This window comes from Schistocerca americana, chromosome 8, assembly GCF_021461395.2.
Source record: "Schistocerca americana isolate TAMUIC-IGC-003095 chromosome 8, iqSchAmer2.1, whole genome shotgun sequence".
Classification (NCBI taxonomy): Eukaryota; Metazoa; Arthropoda; class Insecta; order Orthoptera; family Acrididae; genus Schistocerca; species Schistocerca americana.
In genome coordinates, this window is record NC_060126.1 from 244,532,917 (window position 1) to 244,559,261 (window position 26,345).

At 41.2% G+C, this 26,345-nt stretch overlaps 1 protein-coding gene across 2 annotated transcripts in view; it reads right to left on the bottom strand.

The window, feature by feature from the left end:
- LOC124545237 (vacuolar protein sorting-associated protein VTA1 homolog) overlaps positions 1-23,553 on the bottom strand; it is a 75,081-nt gene extending 51,528 nt beyond the window's left edge. The window contains exons 1-4 of one of the 2 annotated variants that reach the window (XM_047124107.1): positions 23,340-23,553; positions 23,036-23,258; positions 22,439-22,728; positions 1,616-1,786 (exon numbers count right to left, since the gene is read on the bottom strand). In XM_047124107.1, the coding sequence (XP_046980063.1) occupies positions 1,616-1,786; positions 22,439-22,728; positions 23,036-23,258; positions 23,340-23,445 (790 nt within the window). In that variant the 5' untranslated portion in view covers positions 23,446-23,553. The remainder of the gene's footprint in view (positions 1-1,615; positions 1,787-22,438; positions 22,729-23,035; positions 23,259-23,339) is intronic. The other variant, XM_047124108.1, reaches the window with a different exon arrangement.
- Between the last annotated feature and the right edge of the window lie 2,792 nt (positions 23,554-26,345).

The following is a 26,345-nucleotide window of genomic DNA, read 5'->3' on the forward strand; positions in this document are numbered from 1 at the left end:
CTGGTTTTACTTGTTTGCTATTAAGATGATGATTCTTTTCACTTACAAGGCCTGTCCAGAATGTAAGTTCTGTTGCCAGCTGCTGCACAAAGTGTGTGTGTGTCACCTGGTCAGTAGGTGTCTGGCAGTAACTGTCAAAACGACTTTGACACTATCACTCAAAATATCACTGCCCGTGAATTACATGGTGTAATCTGTTTTCTGTGTGTGAGAAACAATAAAATTGTAGATATTTACAGTGAACTATGAACAGTATGTGAAGGGAATGTTATGAGCAATAGTGCTTAAAGAAAATGGTGCTGTTTGTTTTGGGAATGCTGGAGTAATGTCAGTGATGAAAAAAGAAGTGAACAGCCATCTGTTCTGACAAATGAATTTGTTCCAAGGATTAACGACAGAATCTGAGAAAATTATTGGTTCACAACTACAGAATTATCAGCCAATTTCACTCAGGCATCAATGATAGTGTTGCAAGAACTTGTGACAGGTAAGCTTTAGAACAAATTTTGAAAGTGATGGGTCGCAAGAGCTTCTGACATATCTACACAACAAAGAGATTAGGAAATGTATTAATGTTTCTGATGTGATACAATCCAGAAGAAGACAAATTCCTCAATCACATTTTGATGGGAGACAAAAATACACATTGCATACTTCAATATGGAGTGATATCATGCTAGCTTGATATGTAAGCCTTTAACACACTGTCAAACATTTTCTACCTAAAAACTGGAGACAGCCAGCCCCTCCCTCCACCCCAACTTCTTTTTAACAAGTAGGGAGTATTCATTATTTTTATGGAAGAAGACACTACAATAAAACTCCAAAATTTACAGAGAAACTCTGAACAAGCTCAGAAGAGCCATCGAGAACAAAAGAGATGGGGCGTCAAATTCTGGAATCATAAAAACACTAGGTCACATACTGCTGCATGCAAACAAGTGTTGCTTAACATAACAGTTCCAATTGGGAATCAGTTTGATCATGCTCTTCACAGCTCTGATTTGTAACCCAGTGATTTTCACACATTTCCAAAGATGAAAAGAATGGCTAGGGTCAGGGCATTATGAAAACGGTAAGTTAAAAGACAGTGTCAAAACATGGCTAAGGATCACAGGCAGCAGAAGTGTATGAGGGCACTGAAAAGCTTGTTCCTCAACAAAACAACTGCTTTAACATAAAGCTCAATTGTTAGAGAAACAACTTGTAGTAATAGCTTTAAGTTGTATAAAATAAAAAAATTCTTGATACTTCTTTTTATATACAAGGTAACGGAACTTACTTCCTGAATAGCCCTTGACATTGATGCACATTTCTATATTTATCAGTAATTTATACATGCCCATGTGTTAAAACAAATTTTATCAGCTGTTGTGATCTTTCAGCCTACAGGAGCTTGTGTATTGAGATCTCTATTAAATTCATTGTGAAGTCTAATTCCTGTATGCAGTAAATGTCCCAAAAAAGTAGTAGAACTTTTCACTGGCCTTCAATGTCTGTGTGTGACAAAATGCCACTAGTACTCCTCCTAGCGTAGCTTAAGACAAAAAAGAAATTCATTAAAGTGGAAATTCAGTTACAGTTAATTACAAAAGTACAGAAAACTGCTGCTTACCTGTTGGCAGAGGCTTACTGATTTGCAAAGTTGGATTTAATGGCAAACCTTCTGTTGGCGTAAGTGGTTGTGGAACTGTATATGGAGCAGGGATGTCTGTCACTTTATTCGACACATTGGGAAAACTTGGGCCAGCAGAAGAAGATGATGATGCTGGTGGGGAGATAAATCCTGTAATGTTAAATGTGGAATATAACTGAAGTGGCATAGACAAACCAGTGAGACACAATTAATAATCACAGAGTAAGCATTAAATATACATTTTTCATGAATATTAAAATACACTAATAAAGAGTTTACATCTGTTTCTTTATTAATAAAACATTTTTATTACTTTTGTTACATTTTCAACATCTTCCATGCATTTCAAACCGTATTTTCAGAATATTTAAAAAAAGATTCCTAATACTATTTATTTGAATACTTGTGTGTTCCATGTACTTTAACTGATTTCTTGCTGTGATGTGAGTGGTATATTGTAGTTTACAACTGTAACAATGATAAATAAGGCAACATGCTGCGCACTTATATGATTGTTGGTAACATTTGGACAAAAACTTTTTTTTCTACTTCATTTATATACTTAACGCTACATACATTGACTCAATCTCCCTACACAGAAATTTTTTGCTGGAGTAGTTTTCAAGTAAATATGATTTTAGTTTGCATTTGAAGTTAATTTTACTATGAATGACATTCTTCACTACAATGGGTAAGTGGTCAAAGATTGTTTCCATGTTCTGCTCTAACACCGAGAGTGAATGACTGTTGAAAACAAAATTCATAAGGTAATAAATGTACTGTGAGAGTGTTGTTAGCATGTCCAAATCTGTAGAGAGCCATCTACATGAGGTTCTTGAATGTGCACCAGAGGGTCCTTATTACACACTTCAAAGCAACAGTATTTTTAAATTCTCAGCTCCAAAAAGTCCAATTTATATTAATTTATATTATATAACTTAACAATAGGTATATATATATAAAACCACTATAATTAATTACAAGTAATTACAATGCTGCCACAACAACTAATTGCTTACACAAATACTAACATTTTCTACAAAATGTGTGTTATTACAATACAGGCTTCCAAATTACATTGTTTAGAGGTCAAATTATACATAATCAAGACACTTTCAGATCAATTTTTAGGGTACAATACACATTAATCATTGAACGGGCTTGCTACAACCAACCAAATGAAATGCCAAAATTCCTACAATTTTACTTTGTTGGCAATGAACAATTTGAAGTGGACCAGCATTATTTCTACATCCAGGATCTTGAATAAGAAATCATCCAGGAATTACATCAACCCCTCTACAACCATATGTTCAAGACTTTGGAGCAAATTGTCTCAGACTGCTGTATCACCATCACACACACGAGTTTGCGTGTGTGTGTGTGTGTGTGTGTGTGTGTGTGTGTGTGTGTGTGTGTGTGTGGGCACAGTCCAATACAATGTGGCACACAGTGATCTGTACGCCAAAAATTGGAGGGTCCTCTTGCTGGAGCATTAAACCATGCATCATAGAGTTGTGGCCTATGTGAGGACGGAAGAGGAGGACCTTGTCCTGTTGATGTGGTTGGGAGGAGGTACACCATGGCCAAATTGTGGTTTTACTAAACACAGCTTATTCTTGGTCACTTCCAGCTACTCATTTCCCACCGGTTCAGGACTCTGGCGCTCAACAGTGGAGTCATAGCGCACAGGGGGATGGCATACTGAAACACCTCAGTATCAAGACACGTCTCCTTGGCTGCTAGATCTGCCCTTTCATTCCCTGCAATTCCCATGTGTCCTGGTACCCACCAGAAAGACACCCCCATCCCCAGTGATTGTAGTTGGAGGAGGGCATTCTGGATAGCCTGGACTACTTTATCTGCTGGGTACAAAAGTTGCAGCGAGTGAAGGGCATTCAGAGAATCTAAACAGACAAATTTTGCAGGGGAAGAACATTTCATCTGCTGCAGCGCCCGCAAGATCGGATATACTTCTGCATCAAAGACAGTAAAGGCTTGAGACAGTTGGAACTTGAGGACACAATCTGGGAAAACAGAGCAACCACAAAATACCCCCGTTTCAACCCACCCATAAAAAAAGCTACATAGTTGTGGTGCTCATATAAAATACCAGAAAACATTGCATTGAAAACTGGAGCAGGAGTGCAATCTCTACTGTACCACACCAAATCTAAAGTCACTCTGGGCCTCTCCCAGTAACCAGAACGGCAGACAATTAAAACCCTGGATTTGAGGTCGCTCTTGCTCAACACCGAGTGACTCCAGCAGACATTGCATGCAGATTCCAAACAGCATTGTTGCTCATGGACAGCTGGAGAAAAGGAATCCCAGTGGTGGATGAGCAACAGTATGGCGTGCAGCTGAAGTCAGATCTGTGGGAAACTTACATGCCTGATGCACCATGACGAGCTGCCACCAGATGGTGAGTGGCGGTTCCCCAGCCTTAGCACAGAGGCTGGGTGTGGGATTGGTCCTACAAGCACCCGTGGTAAACAGAATCCCCTCATTGTGGACAGATGGTCAATGCTCTTCAAATAAGAAGGCCTCACCGAACCATACACCATGCACTCATTCTCCAGCCACGAACGCATGAGGGGACTCACCCTGTTCGTTCCCCAAGACCTGTGTCTAAGGCACTTCATGACGTTCAGTGCATTCAGGGTTCTGCCTTTCAGGTCCCTCAGGTGTGGCAAACATGATAATTTCAAGTCAAAAATGAGGCTCAGAAACCTCACTGGTTCCCTACGCTGTAGGATGTTGTCCCTCATATGCAAGTATATTAAAGATACAACGAGAATGATTAAAATCAACACAAGTTGCAACTGATGGCTTGCTGTTGCTGCACTGGAGGAGGAAAGGAAAACAGCAAAATCGCCCACAAATAAAGAGAACTGTACAGGACTCGTCTCTGTAGATGTGATACTGTTTATGGCTATGGCAAAGAGGATAACACTTATGAGGCTGCCCTGAGGGACACCACTCTCCTGCTCAAAATTACCCAAAAGCAAGTAACCTACTTGGATCCTAAAAAAACCACTGGGACAGGAGAGATCATATGAAAAAGGGGAGGTGGCCATGAAAATCCCATTGATGCAGTTGTGCAAGAATACAGTGTCTTCAAGTAGTATTGTATGCCTCACTGATATCAAAGAATATACCAATATAGTGGTGATTCTGTAGGAAAGACCGATGGACAGTTGCTTCTAATAGGGTCAGGCTGTCAACAGTGGACTGAAACCTCTGGAATCCACATTGAGATCAACTAATGAGATGCCTGGCCTCTAACAACCAGATCAGATGACTGCAAAGCATTCACTCCAGGGTCTTTCCTACACATCTCACTAAGGTGATACTCTGATAACTACTGGGACCGTGTGATCCTTTCGTGGTTTCAGGAGAGGAATCAAAAGGTCTCTCTCCACAAGTTGTGGAAGTTACCTGTACGCAACGTAAGATTCAATCATTGGAGGAGGATTTTCTTTGATGCTACTGGCAAATGCCTAAGCATGCAGCACCATATTCAGCCATGACCAGCTGCAGTATCACAAGACTCGACAGGGCTGATTCCAGCTTCCACAGGGTGAAAGGGTAGTTGTAAGTCTCAGAGTTGTTGTGTCTGAAATCCAATTTCCCCTCTCTACAGACGCACAGTAGCAAAGAAATGCAAGATCCTGGCTGGCGTTGGCAGCGGTAGTTTGTGCAAAATTCTCTGCCAGCATCTGAGGAATGTCTCTGGGAGCTCTTTGAAGACGTATCTGTTTCAGCACTGCTGCTATTAGTAAACAACCACGTTTACCAGAAATCATCCTAATGGCTGCCATACCATCGTAGAACAACTGGAATGGGTGATAGAGTCCAGGAATGCTTGCCATGACCTTTTCCTGCTCTCCTTAATTATGTGTTGGTCCTTGCGACTTTAAAGACTATGAGGCTGTCTGCTGTATGGCTCACTTAAATTGTCAAAGAGCCACATGCCTGTCCTGGTTGGTTGAACGGCACTCATCCGTCCACCAAGGTACAGGTCACCTCTTAAGATGGCCCGAGAACTTTGGGATGGACAAGTTAGCGGCATGATGCATCACTTGATGATGTGGTTCACCCATTTGTGCATGCAGCTGCAATGTTTGAACACAGCCAGCTGGCTGAACAGCATCCAGTTAGCCCTGATGACCATCTACAATGGTGACTTCACTTCAGGTAATGCCCCACCCAACAGGTGAACGCCGAGTGGTAAGTGTCACTGGAATGAAGATCGTCAATGACCTCCCACTGAACAGAATCTGTGAAGGTGGGAGAGCAGAAAGAGAGGTCAATGGCTGAGAATGATGCAGTAGCAGTGCAGAAATGTGTGTGAGCACCTAGATGCACAGCTCGTGAGATGGCACGAAACTCTCCAAAACCTGACCTTGAGGGCAAGTAGAGGTCGAGTCCTGGAAAACATGATGGGCATTTAAGTTTCCCAATAGAAGAAATAGTCATGGTAGTTGTATCACAAGACCTCTGAGAACCTCCGAGTCTATTGGGTCTGGTGGAGGTAGATACAGTGAGCAAACAGTGACACCCATGAATTTCAACAGCAACTGCTTGCAGCTTAGTAGCCAGGGGAGACCAGAGGAGTGTTGCGCATTATTGACAAACACAGAAACCCCTTCCCCTTAGCTCTCTCCCCAGTCAGGTCATCCTTTTGGTGAATGGTATAGCCCCGCAGCACAGGATTGTCCCTGGCTTTAAAACTTAGGCACAGGGGGCATTCCACACTAGCAGTTTCAGCTCCTCTACATGGGTCCTGAACTCATTAACATTCCACTTTAAAATAGGCGCCATCCATCACAGGGGTTCCACTTCCACAGTCTTTCCACTGGGGAGGGGAGCCCATAATTGGTGGGGGCTCAGCCTTGAGGCGAGATGATTGCCCTTGTCTGACATCAAGCTCCATTAACTCTACCAAAGAGTCAAGAGAGATGTCATATAATATGACAGCAACATTGTCAAACTGTTTACTTCCTGGCTCTGTCATGGGGGGTGGGGACACTTGGCCTTTGACTTTTTCGTCCTCGGTAGGCTTTGGAGCCACAACCAGGACAGCAGTAGTGGCAGCACTGGACAGTGGAGCAAATTGAACCTTAGGGGGAACAGGGAGCTCTGCAACATTAGCAACTACAAACTTTTCTGATTTTTTTGGGAAGGAAGTGTGGGCTGTAAAGAATCTGCAGCCGCTTAAGCAAGCTGACAAATGCAGGTCTAGTGCTAATACTAGCTACCTCCGTTTGTGTAGTAGCACCAGTTTTCTGTACTGGTGTTTTAACAACTGACACAAAGGTGGTAACAACAGCTGGGGGCTGCATGGTCTTATAAATCATACTGGCCTCACCATAGGGGATCCATCATGTGGTTTTTATCTCCTGTATCTTCCATTCTTCAAAGAAGATGCGGCAGGCCCTCCTCCAGACAGGGGGAGCCCCAGAGCAATTCAAACACTTTGGAAGAGATGGACATCAGACTCCTCCATGGACAGGCTTTCCAGATTTGCTGCAAGTGGTTTCTCCCTTACATCCAAGTGTGGTGTGCCAATATCGCTGGCATTCAAAACAGCACATGGGACTGGGGACATAGTCCGCACAGTTAAGCGAAGAAAACCTGCCTTAATATATTCTGGGACTTTTAATAGCACAAATATGAGGATGAATGAGTCAGATTTAATCAGATTGCCTTCCATTCTTTTCATAATATTCTGCACCTCTACAATGCCTCCTTGCGTCCATTCAACTTCCAGGCCTTTTTTCGGGATTTCCACCAAGTCTCTGCAGGTCACAACACCTTTACTGTAGTTTAATTTGGCATGGAGCTCAGTCTCAATGGCATATTCCCCAAAGTTTTGGTCTTCTGTGGGTTTCTTACTTGTCAGGAACTTGATATTCCCACCAACAGTGCCACATTTTGTAACCGCTTTACTGATTTCAAAGTACCTGCACTCCCCTCTAAACCATTTTGCATGTAAAAAGGTGACACCATTTCAAAACCCCCCTCTACTGTTATACCAAGAAAAACACACTATGGCCGCAGTAGAGAACTGGCTACAAGAGCACTCTTATTTGACTGGATGCTAGTACCTACCAGTGGGCCACCCATTCCGCTGGGAGATGGGAGAAAAGACTTCGAAGGATCCATCTCGGTCCCAAGGGCCGCTAGGAAAATAAAAGTCCACCTAGACAGAGCCCCACATGCCCAGGCAAGCCTTGTACAACTGAGGTGTGGCAGGTTGCCCAGAGGTTGCCCGCTAACGACCGTTCCACCTCAACAGCTATGCAATCTTTGAGATTGAAGGTTTTTTATTGAGGTTTTTACCATCCTTGTGACCTGCAACATACTGTTGAAAACATCTCAGTTTTGTCGCCTTAAGAGAACCCATTGATATTTTGGCAAGAGGGAGACTTATCGTTTCAACACCCAAGTCAAGTACAGCTGCCGGAGAAAAAAAAAAAAAAAAAAGTCAACACATGTCCATGCCCATGAAGTAATGCATTGGGATAGCAAATGCAATCAAATTTTGAACTGTCAGCAACTATTCCAGCACTTCATCACTGATAAATACCGTATTTACTCGAATCTAAGCCGCACTCAAAATAAAGGAAAATAAAATTTCCCGAATCTACGCCGCACGTGAAATTTGAGACTCGAAATTCGAGGGGAGAGAAAAGTTTTAGGCCGCACCTCCAAATGGAAACAAAGTTGGTCCATTGTAATACGAGACACAATTTAGGACGAATGAATGACGATACAGCTACAGAAGTTTGGTTCGAGTCGTAAGCTTAGCAGTTAAGCTTTACCAGGTAACCATTGCTATACGTCAGGTGCTCCGTCTGTATTTATACGGGTACCCTTTCTTTTTCACGTGCTTCGTCTGGTTTGAATCGATTGCTTATTTTGCTTTGACCTGATAAGTGCCGTTCTCTTTGTTATAGGTGTTTGGGTCACTCTACGCTGAAAATGCATTATTGTACTGTGTCGTGCATTGTTTGTCGCATTCTGATAGTGCGTGTTTACGGCCTGTTGCCGCTCGTGGCACGGCTTGCTTTTGTGCGCGCTACAACAGCTTTTTTTAAAAAAAAAAAAAAAAAAAAAAAAAAAAAAAAAAGAGAGAGAGGAATTGTCTCTAACCGAAACAACGGCAAGAGACTGCTATTTGTTGTTACTTACACTGCTGCTTTCTTTGATAATGATCAACAAGAACCAAATAATAGACGGCGTATTATAGAATTTGTTCCGAACGAGAGTTAGCGAAAATTTTTCTCCGTTTGAAAATCTTTGCAGATGCCTCTTTAGTACATTACATGCTGCACAGATGTTAGTCATCTTAGATTCGTGCTTCATTTATGACTGTATCACTATTCAGCATAAGAATAATACAAATATAAACATGACATTATACGTATATTCTTCCGCGTTTGCTGTTGTCTCACTCTAGTTTCGTAGTTTATTACGCAGACAGGATTTAAATGAGATAGCAGCAAACACGAAAGAATACGCGGCATAATGTTTACATTCTTCAACCTTTTCTTTTAATTTATTTACTGACGGATAGGTTTTGGCGCTAGTATTTATCTTTGTGCCTGCAAAGCATGCCTGTGTAGTGTTACATATAGTAGACGGCAGAAGTTAGTTGTGGCGGCACCTACCAACATTTTTCAGAACTTCCGCTTGCTTTGCACTCGATTCTAAGCCGCACGCGGTTTTTTAGGATTACAAAAACCAAAAAAAAGTGCGGCTTAGATTCGAGTAAATACGGTATGCCAAAACTGAGATGATAAGATTGCTGTTTATTTCCCATAATGAACTATGATTGTATTTGGATAAACATATCCATTTAAGAGGTGCAGTAATGACCACAGATAAAGTTGACAATGTGGGAACACTTATCTTGTTATCAAAATTCATCAGATGCCCATGTCATATGCATAAATATGCACAGGACACAATGACATGTGTCAGAAAACATGGTTTATTTATAACATGAATTTGCAGTTCTTTTAGGTGTGAACTCAAAGAATAAAAACAATGTGCATCCATGAACATTATTGTCAGAGGTTCCTTTTGTCCAAGAACAAATAAAATTTGTTGGAGCCATCATCAAAAATTGGATGTTCAGTGCTGCCATTTGTTAGCTGTAAAGAACGAGTGGCAAAAGCAAAAAGTGGTACATTCACACAGCTTGATTTGGCTCCAGGAAAAAATTAGACCAACTCATATACATGATGCCATCAATGCAGAGTTTCTTAATCCAGAAGAAGACCCGCAACACTCTATACAAGAATTATGAAATAGTAGTTCATGGTGAATGTGGTGCCTTAAAGAGAGATTTGCCATGCATGTAAGACAACAAGTTGCCATAATGTCACCCTGAGACAATTCTTAAATGATTCCCAAACTGGCCAAGACAGCTTCCCAAAATACAAATGCCAATTGCTGTAACAGTTTGGATGCATGTCAAAGAGCAAGTAGTGAGGCCAAGAAGAAATGGAAATCGACAATCAATGGGCAGTTGTGTACAGTCTGCTTCAATCAGAACGTTACAGAAACAGATAAATGTCAAATGGCATAGTTGCACAAAATATAAAATACACCTGCAAGAGTGCAAACAAGGGTACCAATGTGGCCACCTCTATAGGGACCAGGTATGATCCCCACAATGAAATAGTACAGCAAAACTTCTTGAAAGAATGAAACTGTGTGCTGTCCCAGGACCAAGAGGAACGAAGCCATGAAGGACATCAACGAATAACAAATTGCAGAGAAAAAATACCCCACTCAGTATGGTGGTCAATAATTTCGAATGACACTGAAGAACTTAGCAAGCAATGTACACAGTGCATGATGGATATGAAGAATTCTGACAACACACACATCCAATCAGAGATTCCACAATTATTGCTTGGGGTTGAGACCAATTTATTTTAATTGCCTTTCAAAGTAACCAACTGCTGGTCTAGTCATCTGGAAATTGGAGTGTTTCATTTATTCTACTTCAAACACAAACTGAGCTGCACAATTGCTTTTACTCCATAGAAAAAGAGTGAATGTGCATGTTTTTCTGCAGAGGGGAGGGGGGGGGGGGGGGGAGAAGGGATGCTGACATGTTTTCTGCTGAGAGAATTTATTTATTATAATTTTAATATTGACTCATTCCACATCATAGTGAGTTGTTACAATTATGATCTGCACAACATTTAAATAACTAATGCACCTTTGAAGGCTGTATTTTCACATCTTGGTACACCAAAGGGGTTTATTAACAATAACAAGGCTAATTTCAAGCTGTTAATCATACTTGAATTAGTAAGATTTGCAGAAGAATGGTCTCCCGTAGAGAATTAGTCCAAAATTTATCAAATCAACAGGTCCATAAATGCTGATGTGTAAGAGCATGGAAACAGCACGCAAACATTCAGCCTCTAGCATTGTAAGTGCTTTCCCATGTCAGTTAAATCCCCCCCATCTGCTGTGAATACAGCTGGCCATACTCAGATGCAGCTTATCTATACCATGTTCGCCTCAGATTGCCACCAGGGTACTGATCAGTAGAGTATACGTACATGTCGTGTTATGAATGAAGTTATGTAAAGTAACTGAACTCCGGCTATGAGTACTGATCACTTGCTCACCCCTGTGAGCCTACATCTTAGCATCACTCATCCAGGACCAGATCTTTTATAAAATGTCAGCAGTGGGATTCTTCAGTTCCCTTACTCATCACTGTTCCTGAAGAGATAAGAAAACCTAGTCTTCCACTGGGTGTAGCAGTGATTGGTATTATTTGCAGGAATCTGTGTGTGGCATCTGTAACTGGAATGAGTGCAAGACTGATGCAGACACCATTCTTCCATCAGACCACGTCTCTCTGATAATGCAGTGGAGTGAGTTGCAGCGCTAAAGGTAGGACTGCTGTAGATGCTGGCTTTGCTTGGTGTGTGTGGTAACTGCAATGCTGGAAAATTTTTTTAACAACTAGAGTAACCGAATAATCAGTCAGAATGGGTACACATTAAGGTGTGGATCTGCTGACTTGTTTTACTGCAATTACACTCAGAAATTCAACAATTAAAAGCAGATGAGATCGTGGGCCAAGTAAATAGCAGCTCTGGATATAACCGATGAAAGTACAATAGACTCAGCAACAGTTAAGAACTTACCCTTGATCCCTACAGTTCCAGTCTTCTGTGGCAGATCAGATGAGAATGGTTCAAATGGCTCTGAGCACTATGGAACTTAACGTCTGAGATCATTAGTCCCCTAGAACTTAGAACTACTTAAACCTAACTAACCTAAGGACATCACACACATCCATGCCCTGCCCGAGGCAGGATTCGAACTTGCGACCGTAACGGTCGAACGGTTCCATACTGTAGCGCCTAGAACCGCTCGGCCACCCCGTCCGGCCAGATTAGGATGCTAACGTGTTTTTTAGTAAACTGTAGAATGTAGCAAGTGACTTAGACAAAGTAACTGTGGCAAAACTGTGAAACAAAGATGATGCACTTTATTTTGTCACGTGTGTACCATGTGCAGTTGTGCAGTGGATATCATGAGGAATGTGCAGTATATCTCGTTTGCAAAGAGGACGGTGTATACAGGATGGTCAGCAAATTGTCGAATGGTGATTGTGTATTACGTAAGCAATCAGGCGTTTGCTCTGTTGTATTTGTAGAGTGGTGTGGGGGTCCCCACTTCTGTGAGGAGGCTGTTGACAGGACTCGTGCAAAAGGCACCAGCAGCCAGATGGACTCCCATAATGACGAACAGGGACAAGTAGCTTCTGAATGGAAGGAGTCTCTGAGAAATAAACCTGACAGCCATAATCTAGTTTGGACAAAACCAGAGTGAGGGACAGATGGAGAAGAGTAGCACAGTCTGCACCTCAAGATGTGTGGGCCAGTGGGCAGAGAGCATTAAGCTTCCGCATGCACATAGTCTTGAGGTGGCAAACACTGAGCAGACACATCAGCATTTTATCAGAAAGAAAGCCCAATAAATGGACCGCCGCTACAAAATCTAGGCACTCGTCACCTAAATAAAGTTCTGGGTCAGGTTGTAGTGCAAAAATGCATAACCTACATTTTGGAGGGAGAAAACTGAAGCCATAGGAAACGGCACACGCATAGGCCCGTCAGGTGGCACCTTGGAACTGGTGTTCAGCAGATACTACTGAGTGGGAGCTGCACCAGATGCAAAAACTGTCGACATACATTGCCAGAGGTTATAAGCCCAACAGAGGTGCCAACTTGAACCCGGAAGAACCAGATGGATAAAAACTTGTGAATAAAAATCTGAAGGTGGCCACAAAATCCCCAGTCATGGGGGTAACTAAAATGTGATGACACCAAACTGTGTCGTATGCCCCATGTAGGCCAAGAAGACTGCAATAAGGTGTCAGCAGTTAGTAAATGCCCACTGGATTGCTGTTTCCAATATGAGTAAATGGTCAGTTGCAGACTGTCCTTCCCTGTAGCTACACTGATAGGGGGCAAAAGGCTCCAAGATCTGATCCATCAATTATATCCAGAGCTGCTATTTACTTGGCCCACAATCTCATACATTGTGCATCTGCTTTTAATTGCTGAAGATTTGAGTACCCAACATAATCAGAAACTAACTATCCTCTCAAGCAGTTTACAAAGCACGTTGGTCAGGCTAATCAGGCAGTAGCTATCAAGCAACACTGAATTCTTCCCAGGCTTAAGGATGAAGATAAGTGTGCCACCTCACTATTGCAAGGGCAAGACACCTGTGAGCCAGATGCAGTTGAAGACCCTGAGTAGATGTTGCCTTTGGATAACGTCCAAGCATTGGATCATATGGTTGTGGGTGGGATCCAGAGCTGGGGCCATGTCCTGTGAAGAGGTAAGAGCCTGCACAAATTCCCATTCAGTGAAGGGTTCATTATGGGCTTCAGCCTGGTGGGGGTTGAAACAGAGGGGGGGGGGGGGGGGTTCTTCAACCCATCATTTCTACCAGAGAAAGGTAGCAGGATAGGAAGAAGTCGCTGATGCAGTCGCAAAGTGTGTCACAATAAGCAATGGATCAGTACACACAGCACCCTGTAGGATAAGACTCTTGACAGCTGATTGTCACTGGTGCTCCAGAAGGCTATGGAGCTTGGACCAAACCTAGAATGAAGATGCATAGTCTTTTTACTCTGCTCAGCCAGCCTTAGGGAAGGAGATGCTTAAAAACTATAAGGTTGGTCTGTGAAGGGTGCTGTTTAAATCATTGTAGTACCTGTCAATGGCCACGGATCACGACTGCAATGTCCTTGTTCCACCATGGTACTGGTCGACAACGAGGGGAACTTGTGGATATGGGGATAACAGTACCAATAGCATGAAGAATTGTGTCCGACAACTTGAACAACCGCATCAATGCAATCCGAGAGAGAGAGAGAGAGAGAGAGAGAGAGAGAGAGAGAGAGAGAGAGAGAGAGAGAGAGAGAAGTTAAATCTCACAGCAAATATATATAAAGCTCCATTGGCTCTGCGGAATGCCCAATGTGGGGGCCTGTCTGCTTGGTATTGGCAGGAGAATGATAGAATCACCGGGAAGTGATCACTGTCACGAGGGTCATTACGGGGTGACCAATGTAGGGAAGCAACAAGAGCAGGGAAGGACATCGTGAGATCAATAGCAGAAATGGTGCCATGAGTGGCACTGAAATTGGTAGGAGAACCGTAATTTAGAGCACACAAATCTAAGTCTGTAATAAGTTTGCCAGTTACAAGATCCCTACCCATCAAATTGGCACTCCCCCAAAAGGGGTAGTGGGCACTAAAGTTCCCAAGGAGGAGATACCGGGGGGGAGTTGCTGTATTAAGGTAGGCAGGTCAACATAAGGAAGTGGCCAACCTGGAGGGAGATAGGCATTGCACATGGTGACTGCAGGGATTGTTCACACTCGTGCCACTATTGCTTCTTGGTTGGCATGACATTGGTGCAAACTGATGTGCAGACCCCTCAAGATGCTATTCCAGGGCCTGCACAGTTCTGATAATATGCACAATAACTATGAAAAGATTGGGTGTGGTCACCACGGAAGCACGTTTTGTGAAGAGCAAGACAGAATGCAGAATAATAGGAAACATGGTGTTGTATTTCCAGTAAGGACGATAATATGTGTTGCATTTCCACTGGATAGGCATGCAACGAGAATCCGTGTTAGACATAAAGAAGTCGAGGGGAGGTCATGTCACATCATCGGTGGTCGTCACTGAGTAGGATGTCCGCCTCTGTAGCACAGTGGTAGTGTTACCGCCTACCACGCAAGGGGGCCCGGGTTCGATTCCCGGCAGGGGACTGGGTGTTGTGTGTCCATCATCACTTTCATCATCTCTAACATGCAATTCGCCGAAGTGGCATCAACTACAAAGACTTGCAATACATCAACCGAATGCCAAAGGGGATATCCCAGCCAATAAATGCCACACGATCATTGCTTTTAACTGAGTAGGATGGCATGCCATCCATAAATAAGATGTCAGACTCAGGTTGGCGAGGAGCCCCATCACTGGTGGGTGCCAAAGAAGGGGGTCACTTCTTCGGCCAGCGACAGGCAGCAGCACCCGGAGGGGAGGGCGTGGGATCCACAGGCTTCTCCCTAGAAAGCCAGAATAAAAGTGCTTGTATCAGTGCGGTCTTTTTGACCCTTCTGCAGTCATCAAGCAAAGTGAACGCCACGTCGCTCCAGATTTGCCGGAGATCCTCATCAGTTTGCACGACAAGGTCTCGATGAAAAATCTCTTCCTCAACTATATTCTAGGAATGGTGAGGGGTAACAGACACTGGGAAATTGCCAAGACAATCACAAGCACAAAGAGCTGCTGATTTGGCATCAGGAGCAGCTTTCATCAACAGAGAGCCCGACCGCATCTTACTGAGACACTCCACTTCGGTGACCTTGTCCTCAATAGTCTCCACAAAAAACAACAGCTTTATGGCAGTGAATGTGTTCCCATCCATACTATTACAGACCAGGTAGGGGGAAAGTGTTTCATTCCAAGGTGGTGAGTCTGGGTCTCCTGCCTGGGTAGGAAAGAATCATACAAAGCAGAAGCATTCAATGATCCACTACCACTTGAAGAGAGAGCTGTTAGAGAATGGCCAGATTTTTGCAGCTTGATATGCTTCATGTGCCACGCACCCATCCTAATACCAAACACTCCAATCAGGGGCTCTCCCCATTGGTGCCACCCAGCCACAGCAAAGGCTGCCTGGCATAGCAGCCATTGCCAGGAGCTCCGATGCTACAGGATGACTAGCAATCACTCCTTGGCATACACGGGGAGGCAACAGATCAGGTATCAGTAACATGATCCTTGTGGTGTCACGATACTCAGCCAGATGGACACATAACAGCCCCACAATGCCGACTGGCTACATGTGCTGGTGACCTAGCAATGGGGAGGGGGACTATGGCAGGGAAAGGAGAGGGGAAGAATGGGGAAGAGAGGCATCCACACCCACAGCATAGTCACCAGGGAAGGCATTCTTCCCCAAATGGCTCACACCAAAAACATAAAATTTAGAAGTGGGGGTCAAACTCCAAGGGGGGATCGAAATGCCAAAAAGGATGAAAGAGAACAGTCACGAGAAAGAAAATTGCAAGGAATATAGGAAACTATGTGGATAGCCAATTCAGAACAATCAGAGAGAGGAATGAGGTGGTAGTAGGGAAGGAGTGAGAGGCACGGTGAAGGAAATGCACCGACGGAAGGAGGAATGGACTGTAATAGCTCGTGGCCGCAAGTGTGCCATGCATAAACTCGTGAAATAACTATGAGCCCCCAGGGAAGGGAGGGCGGGGAGGGGGGGGGGGGTGCAGTCAATAGAGGGGCTATAATTTCTTTGATGTGGAGGCATTTCGTTAAGGAAGAAAGTAAGTGGCAGCCAAGCTGTGCTGTTAAAGGGTTAAATAACAATTGGGTGCCCAATTATGGAAAAGTTGTGATTAACTTTGTGATATGACAAGATGAATATGCAGCTGAAATGCAAGCGATAAGGAGCAAAGAAGTGCTACAAAGATATATTGGGATTATATTTCCTCGCAGCTAACCAAACTCAGATCAATGTAGGAGAAAGAGAAATCCAGTTTGGTCACAACAATTACAGCTGCTATGGGAACTCTGAAGGTCAGACTCAAAGGAATGTGAGTGCAGCAGAGGTAATGCGCAAACCGCGTAACAATACACTGTTCCGAGTCATTGTACTGGGTGATCAAAAAGTCAGTATAAATTTGAAAACTTAATAAACCACGGAATAATGTAGATAGAGAGGTAAAAATTGACACACATGCTTGGAATGACATGGGGTTTTATTAAGGAAAAAAAAAAGTATTGCTAGATGTGTGAAAGATTTCTTTCGCGGGTCGTTTGGTGATGATCGTGTGCTCAGCTGCCACTTTCATCATGCTTGGCCTCCCAAATCACCAGACCTCAGTCCGTGCGATTATTGGCTTTGGGGTTACCTGAAGTCGCAAGTGTATCGTGATCGACCGTTATCTCTAGGGATGCTGAAACACAACATCCAACGCCAATGCCTCACCATAACTCCGGACATGCTTTACAGTGCTGTTCACAACATTATTCATTGACTACAGCTATTGTTGAGGAATGATGGTGGACATATTGAGCATTTCCTGTAAAGAACAACATCTTTGCTTTGCCTTACTTTGTTATGCTAATTATTGCTATTCTGATCAGATGAAGCGCCATCTGTCTGACATTTTTTGAACGTTTGTTGTTGTTGTTTTTTTTTTTTTTTTTTTTTTTTTTTTTTTTTTTTTGTTCTTCCTAATAAAACCCGATGTCATTCCAAGCACATGTGCCAATTTTTACCTCTCTATTTACATTATTCCGTGATTTATTGAGTTTTCAGATTTATACTGACTTTTTGATCACCCGGTACATTTCACTGAACGTGAGTGCAATGGAAAGGACTGTATGAAGTCCTCTAAATCATCTCCCCAGGTACATTATAAGTCCAATTGCCGTTTCGCTCTGTTCTAGTGCAAGAGAACCATGTAAACCGTATTTCAACTACTAGAGATCAAAAATGAGCTCTGTATACTCATTTTAAACTCGCCCGCAAGTTCTGTGATGTCATCTCCATGTGCCTGTAGACTCTACTCTTTAGTCTCTGCTGCAGCCCCCTCATCATCCGAGTCTGCTGTTGGCTAGAAGTGGACTCTACTCACTTAGAAAGGAGATCGAGTAAATCAGTTCCTATGTATACCTATGGACTCATCGTATTCCCACTACATATGCAACCAATTTGAAAGAAATTTTCACCATTAAACTGTAAATTACTACTCATTTATTTCACATAGTTATGATTTCAGCTTTACAGCCATTCTCAAGAGCAAATTCAAATGTCACAAAACATTTGGCCTGCCTAAATTACAGAAGCAAGTTATATACCAACATAATGACTGATCAGTTTGCAATGAATATTGTTCTGTTTTATACATACATATAAATAAAACTTTTTTGAAGTCTGTCGTAAATTTATTTTCGTATTTAATAGTTATTCAGAGAATGTCTAACAATTACGTTGACATATACATACTTTTGAGGTGTCACAGAGTCTGTAACTACAGTACCAGAAGCACAATACGCAGATGAAGTGCAATCTCAAAAATGTGATCAATTATTCAAATAAATTACAAAACTTAATGATAAGCTACACAACTAGCTGATTGCCCATACACAAGTTGCCATGACCAAATGAATATGGAAACAGCACTTTTTTGTTGCAGAAACATAACAGTGACATTGCTCTGTGTCCAGTGTTTGTTTCGACACAGCACGTCTATTTTCTCATGGTGGAGGAGGAAAACAGAAATATGAAACTTTGTACATTTTTTGTCTGCAGTACAGACTGTAACACGAAATTTATTCCATACATCACTCCTCCTCTAATGGAGCATGTTTGCAACTGTTTACTTTGCATGAATTAAATTTTGTCTTACACCTTACACAGTCTCACAAAATACAGCTTCTTTAAAGGCCACCTGATTCTGACAATCTGTCATTTCACCTCATCAGTGCTACTTCAGAGCAGGATGATGTTTGGTTTGTGGGGCACTCAACTGTGCTGTCATCAGCGCCCGTACAAATTCCCAACCTTTGCTCAGTCCAATCTCGCCATTTTGATGAATGATGAGGAAATCATGAGGACTACACAAACACCCAGTCATCTCGAGGCACATGAAAATCCCTGACCCCACTAGGAATCGAGCCCGGGACCCCGTGCTCGGGAAGCCAGAATGCGACCGCGAGACCACGAGCTGCGGACTGTAGAGCAGGAGCAAGATCTAGCCTTACACTCCAACACTGCCAGTGTATCTTCTAAAACCTAGTAATTTATTAGATTAGATGCAGTTTTCATTCCAGACCAAAAAGTGAGATGATTCTTGTGGGTATGGAACAAATCAGAAAATCTAACAAAAAAGAAGCAAAACATCTGAATATAACAACATTGCCCTGATCACTTATCAGGAGATTGTCAAAATAGGTGAATACATTAAACTGGAACTGCTTATATTTACAGAATTAATACAATGTCAGAATGAAACATAGTTATGCACTTTTAATAAATTTATCACACACAAAATGCCTAATCTTGACTTGTGACCAAGTACTGTAAAAACTGAAATCTAACAGACATTTTTACTTAAGCTGGCCTAACAGTTCCTGTTCAGATATTTCTCTATAGAGTAGGAGGAGTTGCCTATCAAAAAGTCTTTCACACACTGTTCAAACTGTGCTTTATCTGAAGCCATTTTTAATGGTTGCTCACAATTTATTGAAAATGTGTGTTCCTCAATATTGGATCCCTTTTTGGACAAGGTCTTTATTTAGATCGTTCTTATTCTACGTATTGATGCTATGTATTGAGCTGTTGGTTGCAAATAGAGGTACATTACTTGCAACAAATTTCATTAAAATATGCTGAGAAGCAGTGGTTATCATACAAAGTTCCTTGAACAGGTTTCTACTTGATACTCTTGAATTTGCACAGCAAATGAGTCTTTTTACACGTTTCTGTACACTGAAAACTTTTGCTCAGTTCGACGAGTTACCCCAGAACATATAACAAGTGACAAAATAGATTGAAAGAAAGCAGAGTATGTAGGGCCTAAGTGTCTTTATAATTATATCTCCTGGATCTGACCTCATTCTCACTGCAAATACAGAGTTGTTTAGGCAGTTTGGCAATTCTGTGTGTGGTATACCCTTCCAAACTGAAATTATTAGCCAGTTGTAATTCCAGAAATTTGTCACTGTCAAACTCTTCGATTTGCATGTCTTCATACGTTATACACATGGTGGAAAGATATCTCTTACAGGTTCTGCACTGCATATAGTGGGTCTTTTCAAAGTTTGATAATGGTGAATTAGCTTCAAATCATTTATTAATGTCAGTGGAAATTTGTTTAGCAGCCATTTCTAAACCTGTATTTGCCTTGTTACGTATTGCAATGTTTGTATCATCTGCAAACAAAAGAAACTTAGCATCTGGCAGTGTAACAGATGAGAGCTCAATGTACACAAGAAAACACAACAGACCCAAGATGGAACCTTGAGAAACACCATGTGTGATTAATCCCCAGTCATGTATTTTGCAGCGACACCCTTTGTTCCCAGTAGTTAGGTAGGACTAATCCTGTTGCAGTACTGCTGGCGACATGATATTCTAATTTCCTTAAGAGAATGCTGTGATTCACACAGTCAAAGACTTTTGACAGATCGCAGAAAATACCAGTAGTCTCCAATTTATTATTTAACGAATTAACTACATTTTCAGTGCACGTGTAAATAGCTTTCTATATATCAGGACCTTTATAAGAAACCCAAACTGTAACTTCGACAATATATTATCTGCAGCCACACGCTTTAGGAGATGCTTGAACACAACCTTTTCAAATATTTTTGAAAAAGGCGGCCAAAGTGAAATTATTTGATAGTTTGATGGTATCCCTTTATACCCTTCCTGTAAAGAGTTTTAACTTCAGCATTTTAGCCAGTCCAGAAATGTTCCGCTGATACCAGATTACACAAATAACTTAAGACGGAACTCAACTCACATGAGCACTCTTTGATTAACTTCATTGATAAGCTACAATCATCACTAGAATACTTCGTTTTTAAGGATCTTACGATGGATGCTACTTCTTTGCGAGACGTGAGTGTGATTTCCATTTTACTGAAGTTACTGTTTACCAAACCACATGATCCCAAGTTGTCAGTAACAGAAACAAAGTACCTGTTTAAGAGGTTTGGAACACTACAGGCACTTATTACTGATGCCTCATTTATTTTTAGGGCTATCTGTTTCTCTTTCTTTTTAGCCTCACCTGTCTGTCTTCACTGTGTTCCACATGGTTTTTATTTTGTTGTCTGATGTAATTACTCATCTTTCAAAACTAAAATTATATTAAATAAGGCTAGGTTTTGATTTTTATGAGCCTGTTATGTGATAATGTGGTAATAAAACAGGTTTTATGTATGGCAAAAATTACAATTGTTTATAAAACCTGTTCAACCTAAAAGTGGAAGATCTCCTTTTCAGGGAATGTAGAACTATATGGTACTAATCAACATAAAAAAAATTATGGATTGGCATTTTTTAAAATTGTCTATAAACTATAAAAAAAGTTCCTAACATTATAGTATAAGAACTTTCACAGATAAGTCCAAATAGAGGATTTCGAATAATAAAAGTCTCTGTAAGTGTTCCAGAAATACAGGATTTTAAATTTCTTTCCAAAAATCACATCTTCAAAATGTCATGCGCAAAGTCATCTTTGGAGGGCTTCATCTCTAAAGAGTTTTTTTTTTTTTGAGAAAACAAAAAAATACGCATCCCTTACTTGGTCCATCACTTTAACATACACTAGATTCAATAACATCGGGGGCTATGAAGGTAGGATTTCTTTCCTAGCTTGCCTCAATTGATACCGACTATGCCAACCGAAAATAATATATTTTACTAGTCACAGTTTGGGTTCTGATACAGAGAAAGCTCTCTGCACTCACAGTAAGAATGTACTTAATTAATTAGATAATAAATTAGAGGCTACTGGCATTTTCTGTGACTTGTCAAAAGCCCTTGACCGTGTGAATCACAGCATTCTCTTAAGTAAATTAGAATATTATGGTGTTATCAGCAATGCTGTGAAATGGTCCGAGTATCATCTAACTAAAGGGAAACAAGGGGTGTCGTCGTGAAAACACATTATTGGGAATTAATCACACGTGGTGTTTCTCAAGGTTCCATCTTAAGCCTGTTGCTGTTTCTTGTGTACATTAATGAGCTGTCATCTAAAAATGGTTCAAATGGCTCTGAGCACTATGGGACTCAACTGCTGTGGTCATCAGTCCCCTAGAACTTAGAACTACTTAAACCTAACTAACCTAAGGACATCACACACATCCATGCCCGAGGCAGGATTCGAACCTGCAACCGTAGCAGTCGCACGGTTCCGGACTGCGCGCCTAGAGGTGTCATCTGTTATAATGCCAGATGCTAAGTTTATTTTGTTTGCAGATGATACAAACATTACAATAAGAAGCAAATCAAGTACATATTTCGAAATAGCTGATAATCAAACTTTCACAATTTATGTATTAAAAATATTTGCAGTTCACGGTTGACTATTAAACAGAGCAGCATGTCCAATTGCAGTGACTGCTTTATATTCAGTAATACAACTAGAATTTTAACAGTGACACTAGTTCTGTAAACTAATCTTACCCATTTGGCTTGTCCCTGTAATTCCACTGAAGCTCCCCAAGTCATTTTCACTAGTTCCAGCAGCAGGACCAGCACTAGTATTCTCTCCTGGTTGGTCAGTGTTCTCGTCCATCTCATTCTCTTGCATCGGACCAGGTACAGGTGTCTCTCCATTTTTCAAACAATTATGTATATAGGCTGCCTTCCACTTGGCATACTTGCGATTCTGAGTCGCTTCATCAGTTAATTCTCCAAATGTTGTCAGTACGTCATACAAGACTCCTGCGGTGTAGAAGGCTTTCACCACATTCCTAAAAATGTAAGTGTGTTCCAAATGTAGTACATTTAGCAACAAACAATTTTAACAACATTAAATACTAAGGTTGTGCCCGTAGTTGACGTTTCTCTTATGTACACAACGCGTTATTTCACAAACAAAACAATGGACGATCATAACTTGATTTCGTTTTCTGTCAGTATCTGAGCACTGAACAGCTTAGGATAAGTTCAAGCGAATCCCTAAGTCCAACACCTCAGTGTTTCCATAACTTTAAACATATGATCACTTGTGACATCCCAAAGGGAAACTCCAGAATGTAAATATATTCCAAATCTTACTTGCCGAAATTAGCAGCTCTGTCCTGACTGTCAGCATATAAAAATAGTTTGAGGGCATAATTTTCGATGTGTGCTTGTGCTGCGACGTCGTTTGTCACTGCTTCATTATCTGATAACGATTTCTTCTGTGTTTCCAGCCAGTCCATAATAGATGTAAGCAACGCCTTTGCTTCATCCGATTTGCGATCTATTTTTAATCCTAGCTGCAAAGCGAACAGGCGACCTAGAACATTTTACATTATCCCAGTATTCTGTCACTATACACCCATAAAACTTCAGCAAGCCAGAAGCAAACTTAACTTACACCAGTAACTGATTACTGGATCGCGCTGATCATGTTCAGCAGCCGCCTTTAGATAATGCTGCAACGACTTCAGTGAAGCTGGACACGGAGGAAATTGTGCAGACATTTCAAAACAGAACTTTTATACAGTATTTATTTCATCCAATAATAACCTCATGCAACACCCAATGACTACATAGTACATTCCACAGAGGCACCTGATCTGTCAAATTCCAGCAAAGATAATCGTAAAGAGCTAGTTGTGTTTCCAGAGGTAGAAGCGGCAAAATCACATTTCCTGAATACCACTTTACAAAAAGTCAACTTTTAATTATATGCCGTTGAGTAATAGAAGTAGTTTCCACAAACAATGAAGGACATGAGAAGAAAGTTGACTATTTAAAGCCGATTCACACTAGGCAATGCAAAGGAACTGACTATGAGGCGACGCCACCATCCAACTGTGAAGGGTTCACACTAGACGAAGCATCAACACGATGTCATTTCATTTTATTAGTGCGGCACCGAACGATGAAAGTGAGGTTATGAGATTCCGTACGTGAAATCAATATTCACAAAGCTTATTTTTGGCCAAAGCAAACTTCATACAGGATGTTCTTAATCAGTTTTGTACGGTAAACTGCAGATAAGTGAAACAACTTTTAAAGCATCGACAATTACTTGCTAACGAAAACAAGGTCAATTCACGCTTGCCGTCACGTCACATCACATCAAGTCAAAACATTCCACAATGTATTTCAAATAGCGTCATTCACATTGGCTGTCACATCAAGACACCGTCAAGGTTTCTCTGGAACAAAGTTTTGATGGCTGAAGTCATTGTCAAGTGACCACCAAGCTCATTTCCAACCAATACACAACCATCCTCCCTATTCCGTTTTGTCGTGTTTTTGTTACTGTAGATCAGTGTTTTTCAATTTGTGGGTCGCCACCTCCTGAGGAGTCGCAAACCTTGCTCAGGGGGTCGCAGTCGCAGGAGAAAGCAGTTGCAGCATCGCTGGTAACGTATGTTTCATGACGAGCATCTTCCATGTTATAAATGTCACACGGAAGCGACATGGGTTTGTGGAAGCACCTTGCAAATTCTCTCAAGTTCAGATCTGGTTCTTATTTATAATAATGAATAATAATTTAATTTAAACCTGGTCAAACACTTGCAGCCTATCGATCTCTTCCGACTTCTGCGGAATGGAACTAGGGCGGCGGGGGTCACTAAGTCTTGTACAGATAGAATTTACCTCTGAGACGTTTGCAGGGAGAGGGAAAGGACAACATCAACTTCCGGGCTAGAGCGGGGGTGCAGTGCCAGCGTCTTGTGTATCACTGACAACTTAGTTTACATGCCAATAATCTGCTGTTATAAAAATATGACACGGAAAGAGAACAATTTATGAAAGCGCATTTAAAAGATCCTCAAGTTCAAATATGAAACAAAATGGCTTCAACAACACGCACACAGCTCATGTGCAAGGTTTGGCACCACAGTTGCTAGAATGCATTTCATTAACAAGCTTCTAACCAAACACAAGACACAACGTAGAGCAATTTCTGCATAGCAGATCTAGGATGCCTGAGCTCAACTGATCACAACTCAGACTTTAATTCACACACTGCATGTTGACGTTGTTTCTATTTTCCTAGTTCTGTGGTTTCATCGGGATTCCCACAAAATCGTCGTTGCTGGTCACCTGGTTAGTTTCACATTTCTTTCGTGTAGTTAATTGTGGTGATTGCCGGGAAGTGAATCATTTTTTTATAGTCCTTTATAAAAGAGTTGAAAAATATCTTACAAAAAATTAGTAACATCATTTATAAAATACATACCGCAAATTCTCACAATTAATTAAAAAGAAATGTTGTCTTCTTTTGAAATTGAAAGAAAGTAAATAACTAATCGTCCTGTTACATGTCTCAAAACTAAGAGTTCCATAATACAAAAATAGGCTTGTGGAAAATGGAATTTATTTTTTATTAAAATTACATAATTCCTTGTATAACATTAATTCTGAATTGAGCATAATGTAGATTGTTTTATAATAAATACACTGTGTTAACGATAAATAAACGCAAAACTGGAAACCTGTTTTCAGGAACCGATCGATAATTAAACGAAGAAGATCCAGTAAGTAACTGGGAGAAATTCGAAAAAAGCTCTTCTTGTTTACAAATTGACTATACAGTGGGACCTCGTTTAGCTAGGATAATTCACTTCTGAGTCTTATCTGCATTGCGAAACACTCGTTATGCGAAACATATTTTTCTGTTGGAATTCACGTAAAAAAAGGAGAATGCATTCCATTCCGAAAAAGCACTAAAACAGTTTATAGAATGTGCGTCCTTTTTTACAAGAAGTCGTCTAAAGACATTTGTTTTTACTTTTTCTTCGAAATCAGTCATAAAATCAGAAGATGGCTAGCTGAATGAAACCTCTGCCTACGTATTGCTTAATCCACAGGTTTATTGAATTCTTGTTGATTAAAGGCGACATATCTAAAATCGAATTCATATAGCGGTATTTCAAGTCCCTGAAGTAACATGAGTCTTGCCTGCAACACTGTCACAGAGGAGACCTGAGTGGAGGTATCAGTTACAGTAACTGTAATGTGAGGAGTGTCACTAACAATATTGTTGCCTTTGTCAGAGTGTCTAATGTACTTTGTTCGTAGTAATAATAATAATAATAATAATAACACTGATGTAAAATATTACGCTCCTTTTTCCTCCGCTTCCTCTGTTATTTCGTTGCCATTTCTTTCTCGTGGAGCATGAGCCATAGCATCAAAAGTAAAGTCAAAAACAATAATGGTACGATAAAGCGATTATACGCAAATGCACAGCGCTGCAGTTTGATGACTAATGTTTCTCATTTGTATTACTGAAAAGCATACTTGACACTTATTAAGATTTTATTGTTTTGAACAGTTTTTATTCATCGGGCGACACCAGAAATATCTGCCATGGGTGCCACTTAGCCAGGGTTATAGGTCCTATACTAAAATAAAAATA